The sequence below is a fragment of the Onychostruthus taczanowskii genome, unplaced genomic scaffold, assembly GCF_017590055.1.
Source record: "Onychostruthus taczanowskii isolate IOZ18803 unplaced genomic scaffold, ASM1759005v1 scaffold3, whole genome shotgun sequence".
Lineage (NCBI taxonomy): Eukaryota > Metazoa > Chordata > Aves > Passeriformes > Passeridae > Onychostruthus > Onychostruthus taczanowskii.
Window position 1 is genome coordinate 3,079,603 of NW_024500349.1, and position 19,265 is coordinate 3,098,867.

At 38.6% G+C, this 19,265-nt stretch overlaps 1 protein-coding gene across 5 annotated transcripts in view; it reads right to left on the reverse strand.

The window, feature by feature from the left end:
• AKAP9 (A-kinase anchoring protein 9) overlaps positions 1–15,728 on the reverse strand; it is a 105,110-nt gene extending 89,382 nt beyond the window's left edge. For all 5 annotated transcript variants that reach the window (XM_041408321.1, XM_041408320.1, XM_041408319.1 and 2 more), the window contains exon 1: positions 15,404–15,728. In XM_041408321.1, coding sequence (XP_041264255.1) covers positions 15,404–15,451 — 48 coding nt within the window. In that variant the 5' untranslated portion in view covers positions 15,452–15,728. The remainder of the gene's footprint in view (positions 1–15,403) is intronic.
• Positions 15,729–19,265: the final 3,537 nt, after the last annotated feature.

Here is a 19,265-nt window from a genome sequence, read left to right on the forward strand (position 1 = left end):
CTAATTGTAACTTTTATAAAAGAATGAATGAATAAACTTTTTACTACTTTGCTAAACTGCGAGTTTTTAGTAAGTTATATGATGTTTTCCACTGCTTTCTGAACTAGAAAACTTCACTGCTTTGTCATGTCATCCTTCACTTCTCACAAGAGTATTTTGAAAATCTGCACCCAGAAGATGGGTTTATATATTAATTCATTCTTAAAAAGTCATCCTAATATTAGATTTAGATATTCTGAAAGCATTAGTTGTTTTCCGTACAGTTACAGGACTGTTCATTGGACTGTATAAACACGTTATCCTGCCATCCTTTAGAAAAAAAAGTATCAATATTTATCTTCAGGCACTTTTCTGGGGTGTTTTGGTATCCACATAAGGCTATGGGTAATTTCAGCTGTGACTTCCATTTAAGAACAGTAATCTCATGGAAGTGCAGGACCCTAAACAAGATGTAAATGTAGATGAGATTCTGTTAACTGGAACAGCTGCTGTTTTAAAGGTGTAAGTCTACACTATGATTTTGGTATCAGTTTCCTATGAATGAAAGCACAGGATGTAATATGTTTTGCTGACACAAACAAAATACAGACTTTAGGAAGTGCACAGAAAATTTGATCTCCAGTGTTTTAAGTCAAGCTATCAAATGGTCATATCTTAGAAACACTTAACAGCTGAACAGTAAGTGGCAGAGGCTGTGACAGGCAGAATAATACATGAAATTTTTGAGCTCCAAAAAGAGACCAACCCTACCTATCATGGTCTTGATATCTAACACCATGCTACCCCTTCATCTTAATGAAAAGTTGTCAAAATTCAAAGTTGTCAAATATTGTGTTAAAACTTAAGAATAACTAATAAAACTAAGCCACTGGTGGCATGTATTAGACTAAATTAGGTAGGGTACACATGATACATGACACCAACCAAATGGAAGGTAGATTGCTGTGTGTTTCTACTGGCTTAAGGCATACACAGCAATCAAGACAAAGCTTGTGCTCAATAAATCTGATCAGATAAAGATACAAGTAAAACAAAAGCAAACAACTAACAAACAATCAAAACTGCCTGGAACTTGCAAAAGGCATCACATCTTAAAGGCTTTGGGACAGATTAATAATTGCCTACAAAACGCATTTGACAGAAAAATCATTAGACAGAAGCCATAATTAGTACAATATTTCATAAAGGTGAACTCCTTAACAGGTTTCTGCACTGACATTTTTTTGTAAGGTTGTACAATTACAAATATGTTTAAGATTTTAAGTACTTTTCTCCCACTCAATTCTTGATGAATTCAGCCTTGTGAAACAAGTTATCTTCTGAAAGTAAAAGGCAGATACTGCCCTCCTAAGCAGAAGGGAAAAAGCACTTGAGCATTAAAACTATGTACTAGGTTGCAATTTTATATCTGCTATTTCCTTCAATATTGTGTTTGATTCAACAAAATTGTAGGCTAGGCTTTACATTTACTGCAGTTGATTTCTACAGACCCAGTGAAATCCAGTGAGCTACAAATAGGATCAATTTTTCTCATTCTTACCTGCAGAATCATACTTCATGAACTGTTCACAATTAAATATTTAAATAAACCACAAAGATGAATATGCCACAAACCACAAGAAATACAAAAAGAAGTAATGGACTTTCACAGATAGTGAGTGTCAGTCAGGCTTATGAAAAAAATAAACCCCAAACATTTCTTTTACAGCATAGTAGCAAATTAGAGGCTAAATATAAGCATTAAAATATTAATCTATTCAAAATTTCAATTTCTGGAAAGCAGCAGAGTCATCAGACATATACTGGTATGTATCACCAAAATAAATTTACTACCAATCTGAGCATTGCTTATGTAGTAACTTCAATTTATTTCTTCTTAAAGCAACTAGTTTAACACCTGTTCTTTAATAAGTATATAGTTGTATCAGCTGTTTGACTAAATATAGTTAAATCAACAGCTGGAGAAGCCTTTAATTAATCCCTTGGAGTTCTTACAGGGTAACTATTTTAAGAAAATAACTGCAATACAGTAACATAGTTAAGCACATAAGCATGTTAATTCCACTATATTTAGGTCTTAAAAAATACGCAATTCAAAAGAAATGTCTTACAGAATAGGTACAGCCTAAAAAGCAATGAAACTATGTAATTAAATACTAGAAGCAGTCAGGTGGTCAGCAAATTTCTGCCTTGTTCTGTAATTTTCTTTCCATGCTGCCCTTCTTCCCCAAAAGCAACCTTAGGAAAACACTCCTGAGACTGTAAGGGAGTGAAAAAGTGAGTCTACCTTTTCCTTGAGCCCAAAGCAAGGCTAAATTTCAATCTAAATTCTGGTAATAATGGATGGAAAGAGGCAAGTCTGGTTCAGGAAAAAGAGAAATTATTTTCATATTTCCTATGTGCTAATTTTTCTTCTCAATTATAATTTTCTTTGTATTAAACACACATAACTGCAATTTATCACATCCTAGAATACAGACTTTAGCCCTCATTTTTAACAGGAATCTGAGAGGGGGGAAAAAGTTATATACCACACTGAACTTCACAGACGAGCAGAACAAGCTTGATATTTCAAACAGAAGTTCACAGGGTTTCTCTAAAAGCATTTTAAACTCTAGGTAAGAGTAGTCCTAAATACCTCATGGTCTTTTGACTTTAACACCACTGAAACAACTTACTGTGACTTTGTGGCAGAACATTCTTTATTATCAGCACGATAAAGGTGTCAAATTGAAATAATTTTTTTCAAGAAAACTTTAAACAACTTCTATTACCACAAAATAACACTTACTGCTTAATGAGAACAAATGTTCTTCTTATTAGTTCTAAAAATCCCATACTCTAACTTCCCAATTAATATCAAAACCCATATAGAGTAATTAACACAAGATATTGAGACAATGGAATTTAAAATACCATATAAATGTTTTATTTAATTCAGAAACACACAAAAATCATAACCTATGGCCATCTGTGTCTGCCAGTTAGAAGGCAACTCTAAAAATACAAAAGTATGCAGAATCAACAGTTGCCTCCAGTAACTCCATACAGTGCTTGTCAATCAAATTACTGGCAACCTGCAAGTTTGTATGTAACACAGACACTTCATTCTGCTTATTAATTCTTACATGTTTAAAAGTTAAGGTTGACATTTTTAATTTTTATAAAGATTGAACTATTAAGACTGAAACTATGGGACGAGAAAATAAAAAGCTTTGAGAAGCTTTTTTTAAATGATTTTTAAAAAATAATTATCATGTTTCTAATTTTGAGCATTACCAGACTCATTTATGTTTTGCTTACATGCATTTATGGAAGACATAACTGTAGGCAAAATCTATGTTTTCAACTGAAGAAAAATCCCCAGAATAAATTCACTTTCACTTGTTTTATAGCATTCTGTACATTACTTCAAGTGGGTTTCTTGCAAAACACTTGAAATCCATTTCCCTCACACAACTAGTTACATGGACATTATGGTCCAAGTTAAAGAGGTGTTCTTCCCCAAACTGAATAGATGAAGATAACACCTGAAAATAAAGACTTATTTTAGGGAGCATGGAAGGAGTGAAACAGTATCATAAATTATCTTAATTGCTAGTGACCTTACTGCATTACATCAGAAAAATGCAGTTTTTATATAAGCCTTTTGTTATATAGATTAACCCAGCTCCTTAAGATATAGTATAGTACTGATACATGCCTATTTATTTGTATTTTTAAATTAGCTTTATACTGTGTTTAATCTGGCACTGTGAAATCAAGTATTTCAATGTATTTCTCCCAACACACAGGATTATCTTATTGCAGTTGCTTGAGAAGAATAAACTTGTATCTATCCATTTCCTCCATTCTCCCGCCACCCCAATACATGCTGCAATGAAATAATTACATGGGGAGGAGCAGGAGAGAGATAAAACAGAACCCCTTAATTTCTCAATCAGTGTTTGATCACATCAGCCCATTATCATCCAGGTAACAGCTATGATGCTGTTAAATAACATAATTCTATTCCTCAAGTTATTCTTACCTTTTTTTTCAGGTAAAACCCAAGAATATTACCTACCCAAGTTGACCACATCATAAAAGCACAACTTGGCTTAAAGAGGTCGTGAGAAAAAAAAAATATTCCAAAATTGGGATTGTAGGCAGAAATCAATTTTGGGGGTCCCCTCCTGTTTCAGGATATGAAAATGACACTGCTGGCCACTACTGAGAAATGCAGGATCCCTTCCTGACTTCAAAGCGAATCACACAATATCACCTCTTTCTTTTAGTCACTGGAACATTCTGTAGGCTACTTTTACAGCCCTGTAATGAAATGGAATTAAAAATTCCTCCTTTCTGCCAATGGGAAAGTGTGTGAACTTTCCTCTACCATCTTTCATGCTGCTAAGTTGTCACGTGTTTTCAGCCAGCCTGTTCTTTCAGACTGTCAGTGTCTCCGATAAGAAACCCTATGCCTCAATTCATTAATGTCCCTAAGGCAGTATCATCCATGAACACACAGAAGGCACACTCCCTCCAATGCAGGTCATTTACAAAACATCCAACTGGACACCTGAAGAACACTACTTTTCAGCAATCTGAGCAGAGCAGTCCAGCTAATTTTCTGCCCACCTTGCAGACCACGTATCCAAGCCACCTATCTCCAGTTTGTACAAACAGCCTCTAAGAGATCACATCAAATGCCTTCCTAAAGTCAAGGTAAACAACATCCACCATTCTCTCCCCATCTATGAGACATTCGGTTTATCACAGAGGACAATTAACTTGCCCTTTATAAATTCCAGTCAAGCTCTTGGTCTTTCTGTGCCTGAACATCGGTTCCAGGAAGATCTGCTCCATCATCTTCCCAGACACCAGAGCCAGGCTGACCTGCCTACAGATTCTGATACTCCTCATCCTCCTTGAATATGGAGCTGATGTTTGCTTTTTTCCTCCTGCTTCATTTGAAATCTCTGAAGGCAATGACCTTTCAAAGATGAGCGAAGAAATAGCCTTGTAACAATAGCACCCAGCTTCTGCAGGATGCTGGGATGCATTGTACTCAGTCCCATAAATGTCAATACATCAAAATTGCTTAAGTGTTCCCCAGTTTGATCTGTACAGTTCAGCCCTCCAATTCTGTCATTAAACTCAGGGACCTGGAAAGCCCAAGGACAGCCCTTACCACAAAGAAGCAAAAAAAGCCTTGAGTGCTGCTTCCACATCCTTTTGCACCAGATTATTTTGAAGTCTAAGCCTCTTCACCATGTTTGCCACCCACTTCAGTTTAGTACTGTGTACATACAAACACACATTCTTTCCACAGCTAATAATGTAAATACTGAGTGACACAGGCTTTGTGGAAAACTGAATGACCACCTACTTTGAGAGTAAGCCATTAAAACAAATAACACTAAGTCAAATGCATTTGTATTCATTTGCATTCACTATTCATTTGTAACATGAAATGATGATTGTACCTTAACCAAGTCTTTAGTTTGCTTATAAGATGGTATCACACAGTGACAAAAATCTTTAACACTTTCAGCGAGTTCTGTCAGATCAGCCCTAGTTACCTAAAGGGGGTCTCCTATTAACAGTTGTGCAGATCCCCAAGGACCTTAATGTTTTGTTTTGTTTCGTTTAAAGAGCAGTCTGTTTCGTTTAAGTCTGTTTTGCTTAAAGAGCAGTCTTTGCCAGTCTTCTGAGTCTCACTCTTGAGCACATACAGAGTCTTACTAATAACTGCAGGATAACTGCAGCTGTGGTTACAGTGTATGTATCAAGCATCAGCGTGGCTTCCAGGGACCCAAGCTTGGGGATAATCAAGTGCTTCTCAAAAATCATGAATACTGATTAGAATCCCACAACAAAAGTCCTGACACATCTACAGAAAGCTGTAGTGAGGCAACTACTACATCCTGTGGGATCCTAATAAAATACTCCATTCCAGCTCCCATAGTTCCTTCTTCCACAACACACTGCAATTATTCAACTGCAAATTCTAATCAGTTAACTTTAAAAAACTACCACTTCTAGAGCAAAGGGTTTAAAGATGCAACAATACTGCAACACATAAAGAATTGCATGGAGAGAATCTGTATCTGAAGAGGCTTTGCCCAGACTTCTCTAGGTAGCTAATGGAAGAAAACTTGAATGACAAAAGCATTTGTCATTTGTGCTGATGCTTCAAGAAAGGGGCTGCAGCCCACTGCATGTTTTTCCTGATCAGCAGAAGTCCTGCACTGCCCAACAATGCATATTTTTCCTTCCTCCTGCATGGTAACATTTAGTCATTATACAAAAAGAGGAAGAAGAGTTTATTAGATATTAGCTGAGAAGGGCCGACGAAAGTATTTTTGGATGTTAGAAAAAGCATAAACTATTGATTTGCTTTAAGTCTCTATGCACTGTTTACATTATCCTGATCCATGTAAATTTAACTTTTTCATCTTAACAGGAAACAATTTAGTGGTATTTATACATCTACATTTTTCCCCTCCACAGTGTCCTCTTCAGTAAAAATGTAGCTACGACAGAGATATTTAAAGATCAAAAACTGAGAGAAATAAAACCCAACAGGTAGAGAAAACATGTAAAGGCACAGCAAGATCTCAAGAGTAGTGTTTGCATCTAATTTCTCATTAGCCAAGAAGTCTGAAAGAAAGAGGCACCTTTAGAATGAACAGACTATGCCTAAATAAGGCTTTATTAAAAACCAACACAAGATCATAAATTTTTTCAACTTGACAAGCGCCAACTGGCACAGAATTGGAAAGGTTACATCTTTGTCAATAAGACAATCAGCTTTTCAGATACAGATCAATTGTTTAAATTCAGTTCATGCTAAGCAGGAACTAATAGCCATTCCTTGTCAATAAACACAAGTGATGTGATGACTTCCATCCAGTTGTCAATGCAATCTTTTCAGGAACATTGTGTTCAGTTGTCAAAAGCAGAAATTCTGGAGAATTTCAATACATTTTTAAGCTATTATTCATACGCATTTTGGCCACCTCTGTGCTTCAACTCCATATAGAAAATGAACAAAACTTAAATTTTCATTTTAAGAAATGTTTATAGTTTTGATTCTTTTCTAGTAAATTGCAAATATTTTAGAACAAGCCAAACTCAGTTGTACTTCACCATTTTCCCACCTAGTTTATATCACTTTTACATTAACTCCCACCATGTGGCACGTCTGGCACCGAATGGACAGAGTGAGAATAAAGCCCACAAACTGCAGCTTGTGAAAGAGAGGCAGCTCTGAGAGGAGCTGAGCAGACATAAGGGAAGAACCAACTGTATGAATTTCATGCTCAGTGTGCAAGGCTTGACAGGCTTGTACTATTTTGACAGGCTTTTATCACTTTTTACACGCTGCTGAATTATGAGAAAAGCAAGCTCACAAAGACACTGATATTGCTCACAAAACTACACTTGTCTCTGGAGTCTTGTTTTTGCTTTTTATTTGGTTTTGTTCGTTTTTTTTTTTTTTTAAGAAAGCTAAATTGAATTCCTAGAATATATTCCAAATAATGAAGAAAATCTAACACATCCATCTTTAAGGAGTCTTGTATCAGGATATCCTTTATTTCTTTTAACACAGCAAACCAGGCTAGCTAACACAGCATATAACTGAACAGACTCAGACAAGGTTTTCTTACCATTGCTATTGAGCATTACCTGTTATAGCAAGACATTTCTCCTATACACCTTTTAACTGAAAATATATATTCTCAATGCAAATATACAGGTTTTACATCAAACTGATTACCTCCCTTAAACAACCTAAATGGATTTACAAATACTTAAATATTTTCCCCTTGTTTTGTGGTTGGATACTGGAGGTTTCTTCACAGAGAAGAGTTTAATGACAAGTAAAAAGGTCAGCAAACAAAGCCAGGATTAAGGGATAACCTCTTCTATCAAATCACAGCCTACCACTGAACTCAGATTTGAATAAAATGTTATGCAACTTACTCTGCTTTTTCTCTGGAACACCTGTTTTATCAATATTTGCACAGAAACATGTTCAGTGCCAGAACAATCCCATTTACTCCATCTCTTTAACTCCAACAATCTTCTTGGGTCTTGCTTGCTATTGTAGTTTTAGAGATATCCTGTAATTTTGCCATGGCAGCACAGTTTTCATCAAATCTAGGCTTTCCTCTAAAAATATCACAAAAATGGTATATATTCTCTTTATCATTATTATCTCCCATTGTCAAGAATTTTAAAATTTCTTCATGTTTTGAGATTTAGAAGCATAGTCCAATAGACCACCTCGTCTTTGTTTTGCCATGATGTTACAACTCAGTGTTGTTACAACTGGGATTTGATCACTCCCTCACTACCCTCAACTTAGTGTTTGCTATCTAGAGTCTCACATTCCTTTGCCAGCTGACAACTGTTGAATTTGTTCCATCTGGGAGCTTGCTGGGGCTCCTTTTCAGAAGAGGAGAGAAGCAGGAGAACTCATTCTATACTTCCAAGAAACTAAGAATTCTAAGAAATCTGAACATTTTTATTAATTGCTCAGTCTTTTCTCCACTGGTTGTATGAAAGGTAGTTATAAAACGTAGGCTTCTCAAGAAATCACAAGAAAACGAAGATCAAGGTTTCCTTCAATAAACAGGAACACCACAACCATCAACACAATAGGGTGTGCCAACTCTTTGCAGTCAACAGACAAGTATCTCATCAACATAAATTTCAAGAACTATTTATGTTTCAGCAGAGCAGTTAAAAGACTGAGATTATCAACTGTGTTCTGCTGAACTGTGGTACATTTATCATTCCAAATTCAAAGTGACATGCTAGCATGTATCAGTAACAAAATTATTTTGAAACAAATACATAGAAATACCTTGAAATCTCTCTCTGTGGGGCAGATAATTTAAGACAGAGCTTTCAGATCCTCAATTAGGATTTCCAACAATTGTGCTACTAGTATATAATCTTATGTTGCAATATACAGTAGGTTCAACAAAGTTGGACCTACTTCAGCAACCTTATTTTCTTTTGCCCTCATTTTCATCAGATTTTTCACTATTCCAAACTCTAAGATGCTGGAGTAACCATGTATTATTCTACAGGTAATACCTTTGTACATCAGTATTTAAAAGCATCTAGTTGTTTGGTTATTCCCTGTCAGGAAAAAATACAGGATTTTCTGGCAACACCTACATATGCCAAAAAAATTCAATTTCCTGGGAGTATCAGATAGACTTTACTGGAAGTCCTTTAGAATTAATTTGTGGTGTTGATCAAGCTTATTTCCAAGTAAGTACCAACAAACTTTTCTAGATTCTAGTTATAACAGGGAAACAAATGTTGCAGTCATCTCTGTTTTGCTATTGCAACACACATACTAAGAAAATAAGTAGTTGTAAAGAAGACCACAGAAATGAGAGAGAGACTCGCACAAAAATTAAGAATGTCTTGAAAGTAGGCGAAGAGCAACTTTGTGATTTCTTTTCTGTAATTCCTTCTCCTTACACAAGGACAAGAAAACATTTTAAACTGCAGTTTTGCAATGCCATTTCTTGCTTTCACTGTGATACTAATACTGCGTTTATTTCTCTATTTTTGTGAAATTCACTAGCCTTTTGGATTAAAGAACAATTCTCTCTAAACTGGCAAAAAACCAATCGATTATCTAGACTGAATATATTTATATCTCAAATGTATATAAAGTCTCTTTTTCTACAACATAGATAACCACTGTTTTGAACAGAAATAAATGCATGCACAAGCTGAACACCTCACACTTTGCTCCTTCTTCACCTCTACTCAATTTCTTTCCTATCTTCTTTTACTCAAAAAAGTTTTAAAACCACATGTGCTCTCTCCAGGGCAATGTTCAGTCCTTATATCTGTGATTTTCTCTGCAATACAAAGTAAGCTTTTAAGCTTACTCATATTCATAATCAAGATATACACATGCAATTCCATACCTTCTATTATTTGCATTTAAAATTGACAGAGATGCAGAGAGCAGACTGAAGCCTGTAAACAAAAAGAAGGCAAACCCCACAAGTTCAGAAAGACCAAGAAAAAGAAACAGCTTTGCAGTAGAACAAAAGAATGCCTAGGAACGAGACTTGATACAGATTTCTGAGGATCTTCATGTGCAAGAAAAAGAGTTCCTTAAAATAAACTGTTCATTATAGTATTTTTTCAGTTTCACTGTACTCTCAAGCCAAAGCCTTCCCACATCTTTCCAGGAAACTTTTGAAAGATCCAGTTGCTTCCTGTCTTGTCCATTAATACACACCAGCATTTTCAGATATAGAAAGCACCACTGCCATGATGTGAACTTTTAACTCAAAAAGCTTCTTCTGTCCTTAATTTATGAAGAGCGACCACAATAACTAGGGCTTTATGATGAAATCAGCACTTGTGATATGGCAAATATGATTTCTTTTAAGAGAAAATGAGAGTAGGAAAATGCAGACTGAAAAGTAAATTCTTCCTTCCATAATTTATTTTTGCTCACGTTATTTGAGGCTGACAGGATAAACAAAATGAACAGTCTACACTTGAAAGCAAAAGATGATGAGTCAACAGCCCAGCTATTTAATGACATGTAAGTTTGAAATCTATTTAATTTGACTGACCCTTAAATTAGCTCTGTTGGTTAGAGCATGGTGCTGACACCACTCCTGTGGGTTCAATCCCCATATGTAACTGTCTTAAGTCTCTTAAGAGTTGAACTTGATCATCCTTGTAGGTCTGTTTCAACACAGAATATTCTGAGATCTGTGACTTCAGTGATGAAAAACCCTTTAATAACTACTGAGATACTGCCTTTTTCCTCTTCAGGTAAATCACAGGGAGTTTAAAAAGACTGCATTTTACACACAATCTATACTTCTGGGGGATTTAAATTACAGCTTTAATCACTGAATCACATAACTATTCCATGTTTGCATGAGTGTTTTATTTAAAAAAAGCCCTAAATGCATCAACACCTTTCCTTGAGACTTCCGAAACTATTCAGTCCAAAGAGGCTACAGATGAGTGAGGAAAATCTTTTTCTCCCCTCAAAAAAGAAAGACATAGCAATGCAAACACCAAACATTGCCAGACTCTTAGACAATGCTATTTTAATAATACATATCATTTTCATCTTCAGCCATCTGAAATATTTACATGCATGACTAGATGACAAAATATGCAATTATTTCTTTTGACTATTCAATTGGTGAAGATAACTTGCCAAATTAGTTATACAACCTGTAATACTTGTCCACTGAGAGCCATCAGAGCTTCCCCAGCCGACATCACTGCTCCATCTGCTCAGTGATTTTCTGGTATAGATCAAAAGCAGTAACAGCCTCTGTTCTCAAGTGTTTAAACGAAACCAACTCACTAATTTCTTCAGGTTCTCCAACAATTACACAGTTTCTTAAAACTCTGCAACAATGCATTTCAAACATTCATAAAAGCTTTGAAAAACAAAACACTAAATTATGTATTTTTAACATTAGACCTGAAATCCTAGACCAACACAAGAGAACTTAAGAAGTGTATTAGTGTCATTCACTTGTTTGCCCCTCCCATAGGAAAAACAAGCATACAGCCAAGGAGTGCCCTTTGCTCACTAGAAATTTAAGCACTTATTTAAATACTTTGTTAACTAAATGTCAGTACTGTAAAATGGATCATTCCATAAAACTTGCTATTGATAGCTTCATCTCAATTTTGCCAGTTATAACAGCTGTGCCTTTCATGTGCATCTGTGTGCATAGAAATTAAAATATTTTTGTAAATTTCAAAAGCTTTGCACCAAAATACCCTCAGCCACTTTCTGACAAGGGAATCCAATCACCATGGTTTCATTCTGAAGCTAGCAAACTACTCTCTGTAGTTCTGAAAGTTATCAACACAGTCCCACACCCTAATAAGAAAAGCCAGTTACTAAGATGCTAAATACATACATGAAATTAAAATACCCAACCCAACTACAATCAATAATCTTTAATGTCAGATGAGCTTTCCAAGCAAACTGATGCACACAGGAATCCACACGTAGTATGCCACATCAAGACCTTCGACCACCATCCTCCATAGTTCTTTTTTAAGCCCAGATACACATTCACTATCTCAGGCCACCAACAATATTCCAGAATCTCCTCAGCAAGGCACAAAACACATCTGATGTGTTTCTAATGTCACTGTGTTTTAGGGCACTGATCAACCTTACAGCATGCATCTATATTTCTGTTGCTGGCACACATCTTCTCCCTTCCACTTTCCACCACAGTCAACACTGTTTGCCTTAAGTGGCTTTCTAACAAACTCTTCTTGCTTCCATAATGACAGCATGAGATAAGATAAAGAAACGACCTGTTTGGGAGAGAAGGGAGTTCTACAGAGGAACTGAGACATCATTTTCAATGGAAGGGAGACAGACATTTAGAGAGGCTGGGTTAATATTCAGCAGATTTACTCACGGCAAAAGAAAATGAATGACTACAGGTCTGGAAAAGGGAGCATGTAATTTACTGAATTTAACTTTGTGCCTCCCTTGCCTTTGCAGACTTGTAACAGACAGAACAACAACACATGGTGCAAACTGCTTCATCATGCACACTTGGGTGTAGTCTCCGAAGATCAGCAGGGACACATGAATATTGGTGAGCCTACATCAAGACTTTTTATTTCAATTTTCAAATCATGTACTGGCAAAGGCTGTGTGCTCACACTAAGACCTATTCTGCCAGGCTTGAGTACACTTACCACCATTCAGTCAAGGTAAGATTCACAAGAGAGCTTCTCATTTCCAGTAACAAGAAAGGAGGACTCAGTAAAAAATTAATTTGCAGAAAATCCACTTTTAATACACTTCCCTGTAAAAGATCTATGTGGGGGGACAATGTCTTAGAAGTCATCAAGAAGTTCCATTGTAGATCAATGCACACAAAACCAAAAGCTACATTTGTCTACTTGATATTAGAAAACAACCAAATGGTTGCTTTACAAGAGAGTTCATATGGTTTAATATGCAGACACTGAGATTTAGCAGTGCCGACTTTACAAGGAAAAAACCAAACCAAACCAAACCAGAATCGTGGTCTCAATTGTGAATAACTACTCCACAGTGTATAATAACTCCACAGTTAGCAGTGTACTAGCCACCTTCATGGCATCTACTAGGCTCTTTTACCAGATTCCCAATTACCTACATTCGTCCTGCAGTTTATGGAACATCTTATTTGAAGTTTGTAATTTCAGGTGGATGGTTTAAGGCGTCTGCAGTATAGCAGTACCTTCACTTTTTGGCACAATAACAACATATACTTAAACACATTTTCTCAGCTGCTTTATTTAAATAACTCTCAAGTGATAAAGCGCAAAGGTTTTCTCGATGCTTGTTGCTGTGGTATGCAGAAAATACCCACTGGAGCCAAGCAATTTTAGGGGATGCACTTATTACACTACTGTGAATGTGCCTGAAAATGAGAAAAGCAACTGCAGGGTCAACTCCTGCTTTCGCTCTCTGCTAACACAATTTCTTCTTTTCTGCTTTTATCAGTGACATTTGTCACTGAAAGACTGTAACCTAATCTCCACTATACAACACATTTTTACATTCACATGTAAAAATGGGGTAAATGCAACACAGAACACAAACAAAAAATTTGAAAAAACTCACAATGCTTTTATAGTCCCTTTTCACATAAACCATGTATAGCTTTAAAGAGTGATAATGACTTAGATCACAGGGGACATTTAAAAGCACAGATTACTAAAGTCTTCAGGCAAAAACTTACATGAACAGCATTAGGTTTTAGACAGAAAAGACTAGAACAATAGTGAAAGTTATGACAATACTCTTAAAATACAGAATAAATTAGTAAACTGCACATGTCTTTTCTCAAAGTTTGAAGGAAGCCACTGAATTCCTGCTAGAGTACTGTCTTTTGGTTCAATTTTCAGTAATTGTCATTAATTTTCTGTGTTAACCCCAGGCCAACATGGGCAGAAAAATCTAAATTCTTCACTGTGCTTTACAATACTGGCAAATCTACTTCAACCATTTCATTTATGAACTACTTTCTAATTTGCTGCAAAAGAATTAGCCAGTCTGTGACAGAATGTACTGCCACCAGGATCTAATTTGTCCCAGTGCCTTTTATGAGTACTATATAACGTTGTGCAAGCAGAACTCTTGCACTAAGCATTTAAGGAACAGGTTTTTCTATATAAGCATACAACTGCATCTAGGAGATTTTCCCAACAGACAATTTGAACTCCAATAGAAACACACTAAGTAAAGAAGTTTTTTACTAATACAGCAAAATACCTATTCAATACTTTGCAGATGAACTATATCTTTTCTATAGTCCACATAATTAAGACGTGAAAATGATGTTTCATAGTTCCATCTTTAACCTGTCTTCGTTTCGCCTCTGCTATTAGCTCCTGCCAAGTTACATGCGTATCTTTAGCATGAATGACTGACCAACTACTGAACTCTTATCATTTAGCTATGACTACAGGAAGGAAATAGAGGATACCTAACGCCAAAACACTAATTTTATCTAGAACGCCATTAATTAGCTTATCTAGTTGAACACACCAAAGCTTTCTTTGAAGTTAAAAAGAGGTCCTCCTGAAGTGTAGTCTGGTCTGCTGCCCAGAAGGCAAAATGCTGTGCAGCGGGCGTGTACTGAGCCATTCTTAGAGGAAAAAGCTAAGCTCCCCGACTAACCCTTGGGTTAGCCCGCAGAGCAGCGTCTGAGCCGCCGGACAGCCCCGAGGCGGTGACGGCTGCGCGCAGCTCCGCGGGCACCGGGGGTGCCGGCGCGCACGGCGGGGTCCCGCGGGGGAGTCCCGGCATTCCCAGCCCGCCGGCACGGGCACCGCGCCGCACCACTGGAGGCACCGCTAATCCTCTCTCACGGCATTAGTTCCACACTGAGAACAGCTTGTCGGTTTCATAAACTTCCTTAAGGGTTCACAGGGTTTCCCAGGCTTATGAGGTAAACGGGATTCGCGCCTCGGCTGCGAAGGGTAATGAGGTTAAGGCTCCTTCTCCCCTTCCTCCTTGGCGCTTCCTCCGTCCGGCGCCGCAGCGGGCGCTGTCCGAGCTGTCACCGTCCGGCCCCGTGACTGGCACCTGTGGCGTGCCAGGTGTCGGGGGCCGGTGTCGCCGGGCACCGGCACCCACCGCCCGGCCGGGAGCGCAGCCCGGCCCTGCGGCGGGCGGGGGAGCGCGGGGCGGGCGGCACAAAGCGCCTCCTCCGCCCGCGGCTTTGTTCGCGGCGGGGCCTCGCGCCAAGCCCCTGCCGCAGCCCCGCTCCGCCGCCGCACCGCGCAGCTCGGCCCGGCCCCGCTGACAACCTCCCCAGCCCTCACCCTGACCCCGCTGTCTCCCCGCCACGCCACCGCCTCCTCCTCCTACCTTGGCTTTCCCAGCCTCCAGCTTCTTCAGCCGCTCCTCGTCCTCCATGGCGTCTGTGCGGGAGAGCAGGGTGTTACCAGCAGCAGGAGCAGGGGCTCGCCCCGCGCCCTCCCCTCAGCCGGGGCGCACACGCTCGCTGTCCGGTCCGGTCCCGTCCCGCCTCACAGCGACGACAGCTGCCGTGGCGGGGCCACCGGCGCCGCCATCTTCAGCTCCACGTAAACACGCGGCCGGGGAAAGTGACGTGTGGCCGCCCGCTCCTCCTCCCGCCGCCGCCGGCCCCTCCTCCCCGAGCCCTGGCCGCTCCCGGCCCCTCTGCCCGCCGGTGACCCCCGCCCGCCTGGCTGTCGCCAAGTCCCGCCGGAGCCGCCCCCGGAGGAGAGGGTTTGACCCCTGCAGGGCGGCGGCGGCGCCGGGGCAGCGGGCGCGGACGGCACCGGTGGGCACACCCCCCTCCACACCCCCCTTCACACCCCCGCGCCCTGCGGGCAGAGGCGGGGGCTCCCGCTGCCCACAAAAGAACAGCACTGCCGAGGCGCCCGGCGCTCGCTGGACCGCGACAGGGGGCTCTGAACGGACAGCACCCGCGTTCTGCTGCCCCGCCAATCCCGTGTCTCTGGCGAGAAGGCTAATTCTGACAGTTCTGGTTTTCCAGGTGTTGTCCTGCTCCTGCGCGCGGCTCACACAATTGCAGGGATCCTACAGCTCGATCTAAGGCTTGGCAATACAACGAGCTTCCCGAGCGTGTGCCGCAGACTGTGTAGGGATGATAACAAAGGATTTGTGGCCCCCCCCGTTAAAATTACTTACCATGCACTTGTCGTGCCAGACGGGCTGGAAGAAGTGTGTTAAAAGCACAATGGGGAATATGGCACGTGGCAATTAAATGCTCATACAATTTCTATACCTCAGCAAATACAGAGCAATATTCTGAGATAATTTAATAGTCTTCTTAATGTGTGCCTTGAAAGGCTAATAGCACTTTGTATCACGTGGTCCTATTGTGCTTTTTTCAGTTCCCCCTGAGGTGGGTTCCGTTTGTGATGGTGCGATGGATGGCACAGGCTTACACACAAAGGAAGGAAAAAGGCTTCCCTGGAACGTGTACCAGCTGCAATGGGAATGGATTCCTTATTCTGCATTTGGTATCATGCTGCTTTACTAAATGCAAAACTCAAAGTCTTTCGGAATTAACTTAGATCTCAGTTTTTCTGATCTTTTGAATATGGTTCCTTTACAGTATACATTCTTTCCTTGCCTGAATTTTCCAGCAAAGACAGGGTACGCCCAAAAAAAACCAAACAAAATTACAAAAGAAAACAGTATTTGCACAGTATTACTGACCACAAACGAGTTTTTTAAAAAGTCAATTAGGTGTCCTAGCAACAAAACACCCATATGACTACCAAAGTAAACTACACATACAATCTGACATTTTAAAGGATTTTCCTTTCCTCCATTACGTTTCAGGGAAAAGTCTGAAATAATTAATTAATAGGTACAGGTCATGTGCATTCCCCTGTTTACAAAACAATGTTCTCAACCCTTAGTCAAAAAGGAATGTATACCATTTATGTAAAAAGAAAACACCATCCATCATAGGGAATGAAAAATGTCAGCATTATCTGTTGTTTAATATTTAAAGCAAGACATTTGTTTCAGGTAAAGTTCTCAGACTTTGCCATTTCACTAAGGAAAATCATGTAATAGAGGAAAATAGCAAATGAAAATGAGAATAATTATTTAAAGAGGAAAGATTTTTATAGGAACATAAATTTGAGTTCATTTCTTAAAAATATGTTCCTAAGTGAGTAAATTGAAGTACCTCCTCAAAGCCTGTACAAATAGAAGTTTTTTTTTCCCAGCAACTACAAAGGCCCAGAGACCCCTGAGGGAAAAATAAATCACCATTTCTGTGTCAGTGACATTCCTCTTGACTGCTAGATGCCCCTGTTGTAGAACTAGCAATCAGATGTCAGTAAAATTTCACACACACATGACACTTAGATAATAATTTATCAGTAAATATCCCATTTAGAAGATAATTACAAACTTTCCAAATCCTATAATTAAATGGGTTCTTGAGTTAATGCTAAGAATCAATGGGCCTAATTTTCCTTTTACTTACAGACTTATATCTGTGTAATTCTATTGGATTTTAGCTTAACACCTAATTCTGACTATGAAAGTCTTGGTAACCATACTGATAAACTATAATAGAATACTGTGGAAACTACTAGATAGAATATCTCAAGGAATTATATTTCCTATCCTCTCAACAATTGGAAGAACAGGACTTTCTCTCCTAGGGGAAAAAAAAAAAACCAAACCCCTAAACCCATACAGTATCACTTCCTACTTCAGCTACTTTAATTCCTACTTTATCATTCATGCAGGGCAAGCTGTCTGGAATTCACAACTTGGTTAGCCAATTAAACATTCAGTTACAGAAAGGCATTCATCTTGTTTGCTTAATTCTCAGAATTGACTAATAAGGTTCACTTGCCCAAGAATGTAAGAAAGTGCTGAATAACTCTAACACTCATTAAATTCACATAAGTTAAATATGTAAACTGCTTTTGACAGCATATGCAAAGTGAAACAGATTTACAAGGTAAGAAATACAGATCAGGCATTCTCCAAAACAAGAACTGGTGTTTTGACCTAGTGTTATTTTTATTTAGAACTAAATTTATTACTGAAAAATATTCATATATAAAAGGACACTGAACCAGCTTTGAATATCAGACCTGATTTTTAGTTGTGTCTGTGGACAAGGACAAAGGCTTCTTCATCTACAGCATTTTCTCTAACAATGAGACTCCCCATTCTTCCTACCTCTTCTGTTTCCTTTATTCACTGCTCAGAGAATGTAAGCCTGGTGATTTTCATTGTGGTGCTTTAGTGGACTATGAAGCCAAAAGAGGAAGCTTAAAGACCATGTGTGATAATCACAAAGTTCTGATTAGGAGATTCAAATTCTGTCACAGTCCACTGAAGCCAGACTCAGAGGGCTGTCAGATCACCACATGCTGCTGGTAAATCACAAATAATATACAAAATGTAAAAAACATCACAGGCATATACAACCTCTTCCAACATGTAAGGAGCACAGATATTGTGTATTCTCAGGTGTTATAACTTCAGCAATACCTCTTAATAACAATACTATGTAACTCTTAATTTATTTTCTCAAAACAATTCATATCAGAATGAAAGACTCCTATATGAATCACGTAACATTCCCTGATCCATCTTGTAAGAAAAAAATGCCTGACAGCAGTCAGATGTTTTCCTAGCAGCAATACAATAACCATGCCACCCACTTTCTAGTTTTTAATTTTAAACTTAAAATCTTAAATGAAAAAAAAAAAAAAAGGTATGTCTTTTTTGTGGGTTTTTTTTGTTTGTTTGTTTTGGTTTTTTTGGTGTTGTTTTTTGTTTGTGGGTTTTGGTTTTGTTTCGTTTTTTTTTTTTAAGTTTTGAATGTTTGTATTTGGTCAATATAATTTGTAAAGGAGTAATCCTCCTATTATGACCTTCTTATATGTATGTGTAGCAGAGTGATAGAGAGAAGACTCTTGGTCAGGCACAAGCAATATGACACTGATTATGTAGATTATTATGATTAGACTTGTTGCTAATACAGCATTTAAATGTTGTCAGTGCAGTATATAATATAAACAGGTGTAAAATGTTATAAAACATGCAGATTTGGCTACAAATGAACAGGCTTACAGTCTTTGGCCTTGCAGAATTCAGAATTACAAAGCACCTATGTAGGTACTTTAGGATTTTATCTTTGTGTTTTACCAGATCTTAGCACCTTTACTCACCCACCCAAAAGTGAGTGATCCCTGTC